The following is a 15,007-nucleotide window of genomic DNA, read 5'->3' as shown; positions in this document are numbered from 1 at the left end:
CTGAGAAGCCCACTGATGCCACACCAGAGAATGCCTCTACTGTCCAAGGGGAGAGGTACACAAAAGAAGCAGGAGCCAGAAACAGAAGGCTGCATGAGCATGCACAGCAGTAAGACCAGAAGGACACGCTCCAGGGTGTGTGCAGGGTGGGGAATAGAGGTTATTTCCACTTTGTTGTTCTGTATTTTCCAAACCTTCTATAATAACATGCATTCATTTGACAAAGAAGGAAACCCCAATAAATTACTTTCCACGAAAGCAAGCAGCTACGAAAGGGGCCTGGGAGGACGCACGCACCCAGCTCCTCCAGGGAGGGCACGCCATAGGTGTCATCGTGGTTCTCCTGGATCTCCGCTCGGCAGCTCTTCATCTGCTGGCTGCTCACCGCACCCACCGGCTTCTTGGGCAGCTCCATGCGGCTGATGATGGCCTGAAAGCGCTTGTAAGTAAGCGGCGGCTTCTGCCCATTCAGCTCAATGATCCTGGGGACCCAAAGCACACCTGGCGTCACTCCCAAGGCTCCTTGTCCCAGGTCCCTGCCCACCCAAAAAGAACCCGACTTTGAAGGCTTTGGGGTGGCTCTCCTAGTCCACTCACAGGTCCCACCCAAGTGGAGAGGAGGGGGTGTGGGGGCCGCATCTCCATTTTACCGAGAGGGAAAATGAAGCCCAGAGAGCTGGAGCAGGAGCCTCTGGTAACGGAGCAAGGCAGGGCCAAAGCTGGGACTCAACGCCAGGTTCCCTGGTGTCCGCACGGAGCCGCCTAGAGACAGAGACTGACCGTGTCTCTCTAACCACAGAACAGTCCCCGCTGGCCTTCTTGGTCCTTGGCCTATCTGACCACACCATGGCCCTCTCTCCCCCAGCAGGAGCCTCGGAGAAGGAGTGGAGAGCTGTGAAGAACGTGTCCCCTTCTAGAAGACCCTCCTCCTGCTGGCCCCTGCTTGTTAGAGCAGAGAGGCTGGGGCCTGGGGCTGGAGTAACAGCAACAACTGATACCTAAAGAGCTTTGCAGTCCACAAAGTATTTTCCACAACTGGGTGCACTGAGGTGAAAGAGAATGAAGGTTGTTTGCATAAGGATAAAGGGGAATGGTTTGCCGCCAGATTGCTGGGCTCCTGCTGGCCAGGAAGCAGCTTATACAAGACCCAGCTGGCTGATAAGTCATTTGCTGTCTGCTCTCTCTGCTGCCCTCTGTGAGCCGAGATTGACAGCTGGCAGCTGGCACTGCTCTGCAGCACCCCCCACCCCGGCACATGGCCGCAGGAAGAGCTCCGCACCCGGCCTCTCCTCCTGCGCCCCGGCTCACGTGCACAGCTGTGTGACCCAGCCCCCTGGCGGGCAGCCCAGTTGGGGAAAGGGGGCAGGGAGAGGTGGCTGTCAGCCTTGGCAGCAGCAGGAGGAAAAAAGGGAGGAGGCACAGAGGTCTGTCACCCAGAGGCAGTTGCTCTGTGGTTACCAGGTCCCTGCAGGGATCTCTACAGTCCCCCAAGCAACATCAAGATGCATGGCCTAGAAACCCAGACAGCCAGTGGGCCCAGGAACTCATCCTCGGTAGGGACACTGGGTCTATGAGAAAGGGTTCTGCTAGGAGGGGTCCCAGGCAGGGTCACCAAGGACAGAGGGCAGCACTGAGGAGGAGGAGAGAAGTCGGTGCACGAAGCACAAACGGGACAGCAGCTGAGTGAGGAGCAGGTTTACCCCTCTTCCATGCCTTGGCCTAGTTAGTCTCCTTGCCACCCAAATCGGGCTAGGCTCCCCGTGACCTGTTCTAGAGGCGCTAGCTTTGGAAAATGCCATACCCCAGGAGCCAGTGGCTCCATGGCCCAGCCTCCCTCAGTTCCGCTCAGCAGGGGCCCGAATCACCAGCCCTCACAATGGGCCACCTGACCCTGCACCTGTGCCTTACCTGTCCAGGTCATAGAGGGTATGGGAGTTCTCAGTCACCACCTCCACTCCAGCCTCCTTGGCCATCTTCATGATGGCTGCATCCCGTTCCTTCCCAAAGGGCTCGGAGTCGTATTCAAAGGTCAGGCGGGTCACCCCCCACTCCTGCAGGGAGAGACTCTGTCATGCTCAGTGCTGTCTGGGGAGGTGGGGCACTTGGGTAGGAGCTCCTTCCTGGGAGCAGACAGAGCCAGTGTCCAGCCCCGGTGGAATGACAAGGCCAGGGGCAGGGCAGTGGCAGGATCAGGAGAGCAGGGGTCTGTGAGTTCTTTGTGCCCTTGAGGTAGGAGAATGCAGCAGGAAGTTAGAAATATGGGGCTCCCAGGGGACTCCCGGTCCAGAAAGAGGCACTGACTCACAATGGAGCCAGCAGGGGACAGGACCGCCATCTCCTGCCTGCGCAGCAAGCCTTTCCCAGGACGCCTCATAGCCTGCAAACTTGTGGCCTAGTTTTCTTGGCAGACTCGTGCTATGTAAAGTGTCTTCACGGTTTCCACAGCAACACTGCTGAGGCCAAGAGCAAACTAAGCTAATAGGCTCTGGCTCTCTGGGTCGGGAAGTAGTCCAGAGCTGGGAGAAACTAAGAGCACAGTGGCCGCAGGTTGAGAGGCGAAGTCTAAGTCTTCAGTCACTTCTAGTGGGAATGTCTAGGTCTCTCAGCAACAGGAAGGAAAGCCAGGCCGGGACAACCCCCAGAGAGCCTCAGAGCATGTAACTAGCAAGAAGAGAAACACAGTCTAACCCAAGTCTCTGGTCACGGTCCCTTAAGGCTCTGAACCCAGGGAGAAGCATCCCAGCTGTGCCCAGGCTGGTCTGGTCCTGACACAGCCCTGGTTGGTGGGAGTGGGTCCTCAGCATCCCTTATGCAAGGAAGAAAGCACTACACATTTGTTGAGCCCTTCCTATAGCCCAAGTACTGTACTTACAGGATCATATAGACTACATCATTTTTTTTTTCCCGGTACTGGGGCTAGAACTCAGGACCTTGCGCTTGCCAGGCAGGCACGATGCCCCTGAGCTAAATCTCTGGCCCTAGACTACATCATTAAGTACTCACCATAACCCTGTGTCTAATAACCATTAATACTATTATTATTATTACTACTATTATTATTAATACCATTAATACTATTATTAAATGAGACTCTCCTTCCTTCAGTATGACTCTCCTAAACCTTGTCCTATTTCCAACACAGCATTTATCATGTGGTGATGAAGTTGCCCATTACCTGCCCGGCTCCCATGAGAGTGGGGACTCAGCAGAAACCATGCTGTCTCACTCATCACTGTTTACCTTGCTACCCGGTATGGGCCCTAGTACACTGCAGACACTCAATAAATATACAATGAATGACTGAATGAATGAGTGGTCCATTATCTTAGCTGTAACTGGGTTGGCTTCCAAGGTGCTAGGGAAGAGAGGAGCAATCCGGAAGGATAAGAAAGGCAACATTTTTCCCTAGTACTGAGAATCAATCCCAGGCCAAGGGCTGTCAGGCAAGCAATCTACCGCTGAGCTATGTCCCCAACCCAGCAGATGTACTTATGCGGTATGGTGGGTAAGGACACAGCTCTGAAGTCAGTGGCTTGCTTACCAGCTTCACGACCATGATTGTTTCTTCACCTGTAGGACAGGGATAGCAGTGCTGCCCCTCAGAGCTGCTGCAGGTGGGTTAGTGCATGTTAGCTCTTGGAATGGTCTTGACTCATAGTCAGCCCTCAATGAATGTTGGCAATTACTAGTACTGAGTGTTTTGTACACAAGTGGGTAATTGTGGGGGCGTAGGGAGAGAGGTGAACGATGACATATTTATGAAGCTGTCTGCCTTGACATCAGACTTCTCTAGGTATGAAGCTGGGGTGGAGGGACATGAAAACCATCATGTGCTGCTGAGGATGAAGCAGTGCCCTGCGGCCCTCTGCCCATGAGTGCTTCTGTCTCTATTTGGGCCTAAAAACACGCTTTTTAAAGAGTTGGGAGAAAATGGGCTGCTGTCCCCATTGGGCACACAGGAGTCTATGTGGCTCCCCAGTGAAGATTTTATCACTGGGAGGAGACAGGGATGCACCCTTGGAAAGGCAACTTTTTTCTCTAGACGCAGAGCAAAGCAAGATGGGAAATGGCTCTTGCTAGACAGGAAGCCCCACCCTTCAAGTCCTGGCATAGCAGGAGCCCTAACGAATCCCACTGGCCTGAGCCAAGAGAACATCTAAGGAAGCCAGTGCCCCTGGGAGGAATGACTTACTGCATTGAATGTCTGGACTGAGCTGGGAGCTTTCCAACAAGACACTGGCTTCGCCTAAGTTTTTTCTTAACAGTTTCCATCCCGCTGGCGAGGTCATCAGCTGCCTCTGCTTCCTGCTTCCCTGGCAGCCATCTGATGGCCAGACCAGCCCCAACATTTCCGTTTCCTCAGTCAGTGCAGCATCCCACTCAGTCTGCAGGGAAACCCAGGAGTGGCATCTCCCTGTCCTCTCGGGCACACACACTCACCTTGAACAGCCTCGGGAACACGTCCGCTGGCTGTCCCCGGACCACAAACAGACGGGAGTTGAGTTTCCTTAAACTCGTGTCCAGATCTTCCAGAGACTGCAGTAGGAACCTGCAGGGGCCACACAGTGGTACATGTGTCAGAGGTCACATAACAGAGGCGCTCTCTCCTAACACAGCAGGAGGAACTGGCCCACTTTGTGCCCAATAAGGGTGTGCGGAGCAGAAGGCCTGGGTTGCAGCTCAGGGGGATGAGACAGTGGATCAGTGTGGCCTTGGAGGGAATCCTGGCCTTGCCACCTCTTGGTCAGATGACTCTAGGCAGTGACTGCACCTCTCTCGCCTGCTTCCTCATCTGCAGCAAGGAACTGTGCCAGTACTTATAAAGATGCTGACATGTTAGTGCTCAAAAGCACTATGAAAAGAACATCAAATAATGCGAGAAAAACATTTAGCTCAGAGTGTGGCACAAAGAACTAGTGGGACAAACGTGAGCTGCTCCTTCTTTCCATGTTTCTGAGTGATCAGAGACAAGCGAGTCCTCTCTTCTCTCTATTCAGCCTCCAGTGCAGTGTGTAACTATCCACCTTGGTGTCAGAATCAAATGAGAGGATGGATGAGAAAGCCACCTGAGAAACAGCTGTGACACTGTGCCAGGGAAGAAATCAGGTCCCATTAGCAGAGAAACAGACTGCCGCAGCCCTACCAACCCTGGTCCAGTGACCTCTTTGCCTTTCTGCATTCATGCTTTGGGCTGCGTGTTTCCAATGCTACAACCACACACAGAGACTGGGCTGGGTCCCCAATCCCCAGAGCTCTGGTTCGGCAGGAGACTCACCCACCAGGTTCTCATTCCAAGAGGGACAAGGGACTTAGATGGTACCAAACATGCGTGGGTTGGGGTGGGTGGTCACTACAGATACTCAAGAGCCCCTGCAGGAGAGCTGAATCACCAGGAGAAAGGATAGGAAATTAACCTTTGCTGAGTACCTTCAGTGGTTTATTTTTAAATTACCATTTTAACCAGATAACTATTCATGTGTTTCAAAACCCCAGGGACAAAAGGGTGCACAGTAAGAAGTATCCTCTCTTGCTTTTCTCTTCGAAGGCAACCAAGGTTATCAATTTGATTATGCATCGGTCATGCTTTTAAAGTGCCTTTCCTCATTTAATTCTTCAATGTAGTTTGAAGGAAATTGTACTTCCCCATTGTATAGATGAGGTATAGATGAGAAAGACAGGTTAATTCACCAAGGATCATAGCTTTATTAAATGACAGAGCTGGCACAGGAACCGGGTCCCTCAGACTCTAACACTCACATTTTCTTCTCTGTGGCGCATTTCTAGACTTCTGGTGCAGTGCCAGCATGCTCCCGGGCAAGATCTGGCAGACCTCCTGAGCCGTACTGAGACAGATACAGGACTACACAGGTCAAGGGCTGACATTCTTGTATTCCTCCTCAGGACCACGCCTGGAAGGGCAGCCTGCCTGTGTCCCAGGTCCTCTGAGGAGCCTGCTATCTAGTCCTGGTCTTTCCCATTCATCCCCAGCATCCTTTGTCTCTGTCAACAACAGGAGTCGCCAGATTTTATTTTTAGCATGATGAAATCCTCCTGGACCTCCTCTGTAGCATATCACATTCTCTGACCCCTGGCAGCTTACAGAGCAGCAACTTGCCAGGCTGCAACCAGAACCAGCCCCTGCTGCTGCCTCTGACGTATGCAACGTGACACCATCCCATGCCAAAGTGGCAGGCCCACATTCCAGCATGAGCTGAGGCCTGGGCCAGGCCCAAAGCATCATGTTAGCCATACACAGCATGTAGGGTTTATGATGGGAGACTGACAAGTGAATGCTGCTGTATGCAAATGAAAAGCGCCACCTCTGTGAATTCCTCCTTTGAGAACTTGACACCCTCTGACTGCTAAGTAATCTGTGTGTGAATGTGATGATGACACACTTGCACTGCCCTCCTCTTGGTCCCATTACTCCTCCCAGAAGGTCAATAAGAGACCCATGAAATACCCTCAGCCACCTGAAACCTGGCCCCGCCATGTAGAATGCCTAGAGACAAACGGCGATTAAATTCTATAACCTCAGGACAGATTCCTCCACCTGAGGCTCCCGGGAATGTCCTGCCATGCAGCCCACCAGACTGCACAGGTGAGGACTCTGATTTGGAGCTATAAATAAGGCTCAAATGCACATGAAATCTAGGTTCCAGAACATGTTGCAATCTGCCTTCCATAGAACTTTATTTTTAGGCATCATTTAGCTTCTTTGCTCTTCTCTTAGTGCATATATGAGAGGCCTTTTCACTCTTTGACAGAGATATCTATAGCCAGGACAGGAAGAAGCAGAAGGCCCAGTTCTAAATCCAGCAACACAATACTGGCAAAAACATTTAATAAGCATTCACAGTGCACCAGGCGCTACTCTGCATATGTTCTCATTTAATTCTCAAACAGCACCATTTTGATTCACATTTTACAGATGAGAAGACTGGTGCACAGAGAGATTAAATAACAACATCATCTACCTACTAAGTGGCCAGAATTCAACCCAGGTGATCTGTCTGGCTCATGTGTTCATTCTTGGCCACCAGAATCCACTGCCTCTATGCAGTGAGCAATGAGCTGTGCTGCTCAGGGCTCAGCCATTAGGAAGCAGCACAGCCCAAGGCAAAGGCCAATATCTGTGCCCTCCAGAGTGTGGTGTTCAGCTCGAAGTTGGCTATGAATCACCCAGGAGCTTGCTGCAACGGAAGACCTCAGGTTTCATTCTAGACCTTGAGTCTGCATTTTACCAGATCACCTGGTGGTTCATTTGTACATTTCTGGAAATGGGCTTTGCTTTTGTCTATTGTCCTTGCTTCAAATTTCTGTGTGATCTCTTGCTTGCTTTCTCTCTCCACTCTGAGATCCTGGTTTCTGCCTCTGGCCCTGGGGAAATGCTCTATTTTCAGCTACTTTGGGATAAGCCCTGGGAAGGGAGGGCTCTGCAGGGTTCCCCGGAAGCAACGGGCAGGAGACAGAGGAGGCTTGTGGCAGCCCACTACAGCACAACCTTTCAGGCCTGCCAGGTGAGTCTTGTGTAAGACCAAAGGGACCAGAGTGGGGCTACTACTGGGCAAAGCTCTCTGGGGCAGGTGTACACATTCTTTCACTCAGAGGAACCCCAGCCCCGCTCTGTGCCTCAGAGCCCTTCCTCTTCCTTAGCACATGGCTGGCTTCTCTTCGCTCCACCCAGGGGGCATCCAAAGGAAACCGGCATGGGCACTGGTTGTTGGGGTCTGGTATCTCACCCTTGGCAGTTCTAAGCTGAGCTCATAGGGCCCAAATTCAGAGCACACGATCCTGTGTGAGCAGTTCAGGCTCACTCTTTGGATGAGATGACATGCGCAACTGAATTATATTATGTAAGTCCCCAGGAGCCAGAGACAGACAGACTGGAGAAAACCAAATTGGGATTTCCAAAAATACAGAGGACTCTAATGGGGGATCCAGCAGGCTAGCCCTTTAGAATACAACAGGCAGATCCTCTGAAAAACTGCTTTACCAGGGAACACTGCACCTAGGGATGCGCATTCTGAGAAACACTTTATTTGCTGTTAATGGGGGGAGGAAGGATAATAGTGAATTCTTCTTTTGGACCCAGATTGTCCCTGACCAAGTTCCTGTGCTTCAAGTCAAGTTTATCTAACCATAATGATGATACCGTTGACTGGCACAGACTGGCTACATAGGATAAATTAATATTACATCAATTAAATTAATATTAAATATTAATTAATAAATTGATAAATTAATTTCTGCTAAATAATCAAGGGAACGTAAGCCCCAGGAACAGGATAATCTAAACTAAAAATCCACAGCAGGAACTGAATTCTCAGAATCATTCAGATAAAAAAATATATTGATCCTTTCCTCATCTCAGGGAGAAAGATGAAGGTTTCAGCCCTCTTGGGCAGATGGACGCATGTCCTTATTGGCAGAACTGCAAAGCACTTTCCTGGGTACCAGAATAAATGGGATTGAGAAATACAGGTCCCCAGCAGCAGACTCCAATCCTCAAGCCCTTTCTTGCTGACCAGGTTCCAGGGAAGAACCCCCCCTTTGACAGCCCAACAGTATTCAACTCCCAGCATTTGGGAAGAGACAGCTCATTCTCACCGGGCATCTGAAGGGTTCCCAGTTTACCTCATTTACAAATTCTGGGAGAAATGGGCTGAGAGACCATATTTTATTTCTACTAACTCGATCCCAGAAGCTCTGGAAAGATGTGCAGCAGAGAGCCAGGGACAAAATGATTTCAATAAAGTGTGACAAGAATTGTTGCCAACCAACATCTGTCTAAGTTGCATTTGGGTGAAAGGTAATTAAAATCTGCAAGGGTCTATTTTGAGTGCCCACTGTAGAATCTAGAAGCTGCTCACATCCTCCTTTTGTTTCTGCTCTTGCTACAGTGCCTCCTTCCAGAGGTAGCAAATGTGGGAAAGAAGGGGCTGGAGAAAATGTCAACGAGCTCAGGCCAATCGGTGCCTGAAAAGCATTCCTAATTCAGTTCCCTCACAGATTTCCTGCCACCACTAGTGCTGGCCCCTCCTATGCCAGTGCATACATGTGTTTCTTGGATGCCTTTCTCTGTCCTCTTTTAGTGTGTCACCCATACCTATGTTCATCTAAGTCTATCTGCAGAAAAATGCTGTGTGGGAGTTAGGATATGCAGGAGGGTAACAGAAGACAGATTTTGGTTCCCTGTACTTCTCACAGACGGACCCCCGTCTTTCCTGGAGGGGCTTTTCAGACGGAGAGCAACTCAAGCAGTCGAAAGCTAGAATGTTATGTTGCAGCACAGTTCTCCCAGACCACTCCCTGGACCCAGAAACAGCCACCGGAAGATTACACACACTGCAGTTACGCAGAGGTGCGGTCAGCCGGTGCCAGCACTCCTCCCTGCCTCCAACCCTGGGCACAAAACAGAAGGCCGCCCTGCCTTCAACCCATCTGGGAGCAAGAAAGGCGAGGCTGGGAGGAGTGTGTCTGTTGCCAGGCCCAGACACAGTTACCCAATTCGATCTGTTTTGTGTTATTTCACCTCTTTCTCCAGAATGCCAGCACCAATTAGACTTCCTGCCAATGCGCTGAGGCAACACATTTCCCGGGCTGCCTGGTGAGGTCTGTGCTTCCCAGGCTTCGCTGCAACGAGCTCGCTAAAACCCTAATCTCAAGCCCAGAACAAGTCAGTAAAAATGGGGGTGGTGCTTCCTTTAAAAACCCTCAGGTGATTCCAATGCACAGCCCGGACTGAGTGCCGTTGCTCGAGTCCATCTCCCTATTTTACTTTCCCACAGTATTTAGTTCTACTAAGTTATGGTCATTTACATGTCCTTCTCCATTAAAATGAAGGCTCTGGCAGCTCTGGGAACAGAGACACACACCTGCTCATTCGCGGCACCCACAGATTTTAGCACTGGCAGATTTTAGGAACTCATTAAATAATCACTAGATTATCAGCATTCCTGCACAGCCTCTGACGTGGAGATTTAACTCAGGCATCAGAGCTGCCACATTTCTTTTCTCCCTCACTCCCTCGAAAGCAGTCACAAAAGGGTGACCTAACAAAATTCACAAACACAATTCCTAGTGACAGTGGAGTTTAATCAGCAACAAGAGTTTTTAATCTCCACTACTCCAAAGGAGGAGGACCCCAAAACCCAGTAAAAGAAGAGTGGCCTCCAGGGCAGTGTAATAAGCAGGAAGCTGGATTCTATCTAGTCTGCTGTGGCTGGCACACTCCCAAAGGAGGGGGCCAAAGGCTGAGGCCTGGTGTAATGTCCACACTAGAGATGGTCATTTCAGAATGTCTGTCAACCCAACCTCCTATCTACAGAAACCGGAGCAAGGCAGAGCAATAGAGCACACTGAAAAGAGTGTGGGCAGGCTCTCCACAGGACTATCTTTAGTTGTTCCCTCTATATAAGTGGGGCAGGAGGGGGCATTTAATAGGCCTACTGCTAGGAGCACTCAGTCTCTTAGCAGAGCACACACCTTGGAAAAGAAAGAACAGAGCGCTGAGAGCCACTGTATCCTGGAAAAAAAATCCCTGCCTATCTGGGCAACAAGGCCACGAGCAAACATCCCTCTGAACAATGCAAACAAACCAAGCCACTGATGTAGAGTTTGAAGGAGTGATGGGTACACTACGTATCAAAACTTTCTGTTTTAAATACAGTTACAGAAAAATAAACCAGCTACCTGTTGATCCTTTCCGTGGTCCTGGAACAGGACTCCATCTCCTGACAGCCACCAGTGAGGGACCCTTGATATCATGGCTTTCCTGCTCCTTGCCCTTACCACATCAATTCATAAAAATATAGTCTATAATGACTCAATTGTCCTCTTAAAATCATTTCATGAGAGGAAGTGGAAAGAGTGACACTTGGATTCCTTTTACAGATTTTCTAGCAAGGTCATAGTGGCTAAATTGAGTTAAGCAGTACTGCACTGGCGTTCAGAACTAACAGTGCCTCTACCTGAAGAAGCCCTTGGAATCTTTATCTATAAATCAGGGGAAGGCCTTAGTGAAGGCTGAGCAGGCTCTCTACACCTCCAGGGGTTCAACTCTGGGTGGAGGGAAGTCAGGATGGGTGAAAGGGCGGATTCAAATAAACCAGGGGCTTATAGATGACCCCCAGGAGCCCAGCAATGAGCCCCTCATTTGAAGAATGTGAGCAGAAATCCGTCCCCGCCGTCAAACCGCATCTCCTTCTGCCCCTCCCCGCGCACGCCCCTTAGAGCCCTCCCCAGGGAGTCCCCGTTAGGCCACTCACTGGCTGCGTCTCTGGGCAGGCCGACTCTGCGCCCGCAGGACTCAAGGGTCCCATCTGAACAATGGGGACCACGGTCTCTGTCCTCCGGGCCTGTCGTGGGCCGCAGAGTGACAGTACGAAAGCGCTGTGTCAGAAGCGGCGCCCTGGCCCAAGGAGGGCACGAAGACGAATGACTCCCTGTCTCCCTTCCCATCTCCCTCGCCCGGAAGGGCGTGACCCGGCCTTCCGCCCGCAGGCCGCCGGCCCCTCACCTCCAGCGGTTGATCCCGACGGATGAAGAGGCCGCGAACCACGGGTCGAGGATGTAAACGCAGCGCACGCAGCGCGCCCCACGCACGGCCGCCAGCAGCGCCGGATTGTCGTGGAGCCGCAGCCCTTTGCGGAACCAGTGCACCGAGCAGGCGCCCTCCGCTCCGGTCGCCGGCGTAGGGGCTGCGCCAGTCCCGGTACCCACAGCAGCCGCCATCTCTGCCCCGACTGGTAGGGCCGCTGCCGCTCCGCCCCAGTCGGCTCCCTGGGCCACACCTACAGCCCGCCCAGTGACCTATGACGCCGCCGCTTCTCTCCGTGGCTCCGCCTCCAGCACCCTCAAGCATCTCTGTCATTGGCTGCAGGTCTCCCACCCGGAGATTGGGCTAGCGGGGCCGGCCCGGTCCCGCCCCCTCACGTTCCCACCATGTGTCAGGGAGGAGTGGTTCACGCGGCAAGGGACAAAAGCTGGGGTTAGGGCGGAGGTCTGGGCGTGGGCCGAGTCTCCAGGCACTGCAGATCCCTGGAGGACCCGCCCTTGGAATAAGCTGCCTTGGCTGGAGGAGGTTGCTACGACTCGGCCAGTGATTTACAGAACTGCCAACCAGCGTTTCCGTATCACCATCGTTAATGTCGTCATCGACGTGGTTCCACTTCACCTGCCATTTATAAAAGAGACGCGCATCCTGTTTGCCAAGCAAGAACGGTCTTATTCTGTGCTCTCGACCCAGCCAGTTACATTCATTCAACAAAGCCCAACGAAAGAGCTGCAATTAGTCTCATTCTACTGATAAAGCAACGGAATGCGCCGCAGATCCAGCGTCAGGCTCAGTGTTACAAGGCAAATAAGAGGACTCCCCCAGATTATTCTAATCTCAGTGCTTCTGCTTTTTACTCAGAAGCTATAGTTCGGTCTGTGGTGAGATGCTTGGTATTTTCCAGTGGCAGAGTCTTGAGTGAGGCAGGACTGCCCTTCCAAGCAGCTGTAGAGGGTTTGGCAGGAAGAAAGGAATGCGGAGGATCCAGGCTGAGATGATAATTATGCTGTCACACGAATTTATTTTCTTTTAGTCTATGTGTAGTAGTCCCAGTGAATGGATTCTATGTGGAATTCAGAGATGTTGGAGGGCACTGTCTCCTGGCCTGGCTGGGTGTCGGGGGGCGGGGGGAGGCAGGTAGAACCCTCTAATTTTTCTGGAGGCTGGCATAGGGTTTGCTCATTGACTGACCGATCAACTGAATGGCAAGAGAAGCTGTAATTACAAACAGCAGTGTCAAGGGTGGGCTAAGGTGGCCTACTTAGGCTGCAGCTCTCGAGTTACTGGGTGGAGAAAGGTTTGTTTCAATTTGGCACTCACTCCATTGATCCCGTGCATAGAACCCCTCTTGATCTCAGGAATGAGCAATGGAGGAATTTAGCAATTAGTCAGCAACTTAGTGGTGTTAATTGGAGCCACTCTGTGAAATCCAGCGCTGGTGCTGAGAGCTGAGAGCTTTCTCTCGTTCCCAGGGCAATGTACAAGCTGTTCCCCCAGCATGGATCACTTGCCCCTCGCCACATGCTAACTCCTGCTGACCTTGGGTCATTGCTCAGAATAGATGCCATCTTCTCACTGACTCCTCCCTGCGTGGTGCCCTGTCTCATTCTGTGCTTTCCTTCCCTCTCTGGCCTTGGCTCGTGGTGCTGGAATGTCTCGCTTCATTGTCTGTCTACCCCATTAGACTAGAAACTCCTGGAGAACAGGGCCCTGGCTTATTTCTACTTGTATTTCCAAGGTCTACCTCAGTGCCTGACACTTAGTGCTCACAGATTATTTGAGTAAAAGGAACTTGAGTCTTTGTTGGACAAGGACCTTCAAGGGCTATCCCAGTCCCCTTGCCTGACTCTGTCCTTATTTTTTATTTTACATTCAATTTAAAAAAATTTTTGAGATGGGGTTTTGCTATGTAGTTCAGGCTGGCCTTGAACTTACTATGTAGCCCAGGGAGGCCTTGAACTCTTGGGGATCCTCCTGCCTCAGCTTCCTGAGTGCTGGGAGTAGAGGTATGTGCCACCATCCCCACCTCTGTCCTTATTTTTAAATCTCCACTTTAGATGCTAACTGGATGAATCAATGGTATTTCTCATTACTTTTCTTGTTTTTTCTGGTATCAGGGATCAGACTCAGGACCTTGTGTTTGCAAGGCAGGCGTGGCACCACTGAGCTAGATCTGCAGCCCCTGTTTCTCACTTTCTTAGTCAATACACTAGATAACAGTACCTAGTCCACTTTTACTATGTGGATGACTAGTACTCTGAGCAGCAGGCTCTGTAGCTGATTTTGCCTTCCTTGTAATATCCAGCCCGAGTTTGCTTGTTTGTTTTGTGGTACTGGAAATTAAACCCAACTTGTGATTCTCCTGCTTTGCCTTCCTAAAGTGCTGGGATTACGGCCATGCATCACCCTGCTGGGCGCTGAATTTTACATGTGATACATGCTCCATAAATGTCTGAGTGAATAAAAGATTTTACTCATTGTTTAAAGCCCTTATAATTATACCAATAATGAAAAAACAATAATTGGTCCCCCAAACCTAACAAATCAGGTGTTTCTTTTCTTTTTGTTGCTTCCTAGACTTTGTTTGTCTAAACTCAGCAGCTTTAATCAAAGCAGAAGTGCATTGTTGCCTTGCATTTAAAAAATTTAAAACACCAAGCATGTTGCATACTGCTGCATCATTGTCTTTGTTCTGTTGTTTGCGTTGTTATCATCAAGTTGATAAAGATGATTGCTTCTTGCTTGGGTATATTGACAGAGCAACATCCAACAACCAGGAAGCAAATCTAACACTGGCTAGGATATTGGAGGCAAAGTCCATTTGTGGTTTTGAGGGACATAGAGAAACTGGAGAGAGATCAAAGACAGATGCCTGTGGGTTGCTAAAGAAGCGAAACAAAGAGCTCATGGCCTCAGAGCTCTACACCTTGTTCTTCTTTCTTTGTTTTTTTCTTTTTGGTACCGGGGATCGAACTCAGGACCTTGCCCTTGCGAGGCAGGCACGGTGCCACTGAGCTACACCCCCTGCCCGACACCTTGTTCTTAGAAGCTTCTCTAAACACTGGTTGCGATGAGGATGCCTAACACCTGCCTGTTCCTTGTTTCCAAGAACCGAAGAACAAAAGAAGCTGGGTTACACTAGGTTGGGCCAGACTTGGGAGGGACTTCTTAGGCCTTCCAGGGATGAGACAAATTCGCCAGGAAGTAGGAGGTGTCTCTCTTTCCAGAAGATATTTAAGAACACAGATCAGTCTTGTTTTGTCTCTTTTTGTCAAAGTCTTGCACGGAGACTGGTTTAGTCAACTTTGTACCTTCGTTTTGAACTGTGCCTGGTGTAGACCTTGGATGATTGGTTGATGGTCCAGGACGAAGATCGGGCCGCGCCCTCTAGTGGTGACATTGGGGGAATTGACGGTTCCATTTGGTCCCCTTGGTTACCTGCGCACGCGC

The 15,007-nt window shown here is 50.7% G+C and overlaps 1 protein-coding gene across 2 annotated transcripts in view; it reads right to left on the bottom strand.

Annotated features, from left to right (window-relative positions):
* Cry2 (cryptochrome circadian regulator 2) overlaps window positions 1-11,846 on the bottom strand; it is a 29,956-nt gene extending 18,110 nt beyond the window's left edge. Inside the window, exons 1-5 of one of the 2 annotated variants that reach the window (XM_021264296.2) lie at window positions 11,271-11,455; window positions 4,441-4,549; window positions 1,909-2,051; window positions 651-762; window positions 298-482 (exon numbers count right to left, since the gene is read on the bottom strand). In XM_021264296.2, the coding sequence (XP_021119955.1) occupies window positions 298-482; window positions 651-762; window positions 1,909-1,921 (310 nt within the window). In that variant the 5' untranslated portion in view covers window positions 1,922-2,051; window positions 4,441-4,549; window positions 11,271-11,455. Of the gene's footprint in view, window positions 1-297; window positions 483-650; window positions 763-1,908; window positions 2,052-4,440; window positions 4,550-11,270; window positions 11,456-11,521 lie in introns of those variants that run through there. The other variant, XM_004851964.4, reaches the window with a different exon arrangement.
* Window positions 11,847-15,007: the final 3,161 nt, after the last annotated feature.

Source organism: Heterocephalus glaber, unplaced genomic scaffold (assembly GCF_053883595.1).
Source record: "Heterocephalus glaber isolate CG9 unplaced genomic scaffold, H.glaber_assembly_v1.0 deba00000594, whole genome shotgun sequence".
Taxonomy (NCBI): Eukaryota; Metazoa; Chordata; class Mammalia; order Rodentia; family Bathyergidae; genus Heterocephalus; species Heterocephalus glaber.
The sequence above is the reverse complement of the archived record's forward strand: the minus strand, read 5'-3'. Positions and strand labels throughout refer to the sequence as shown.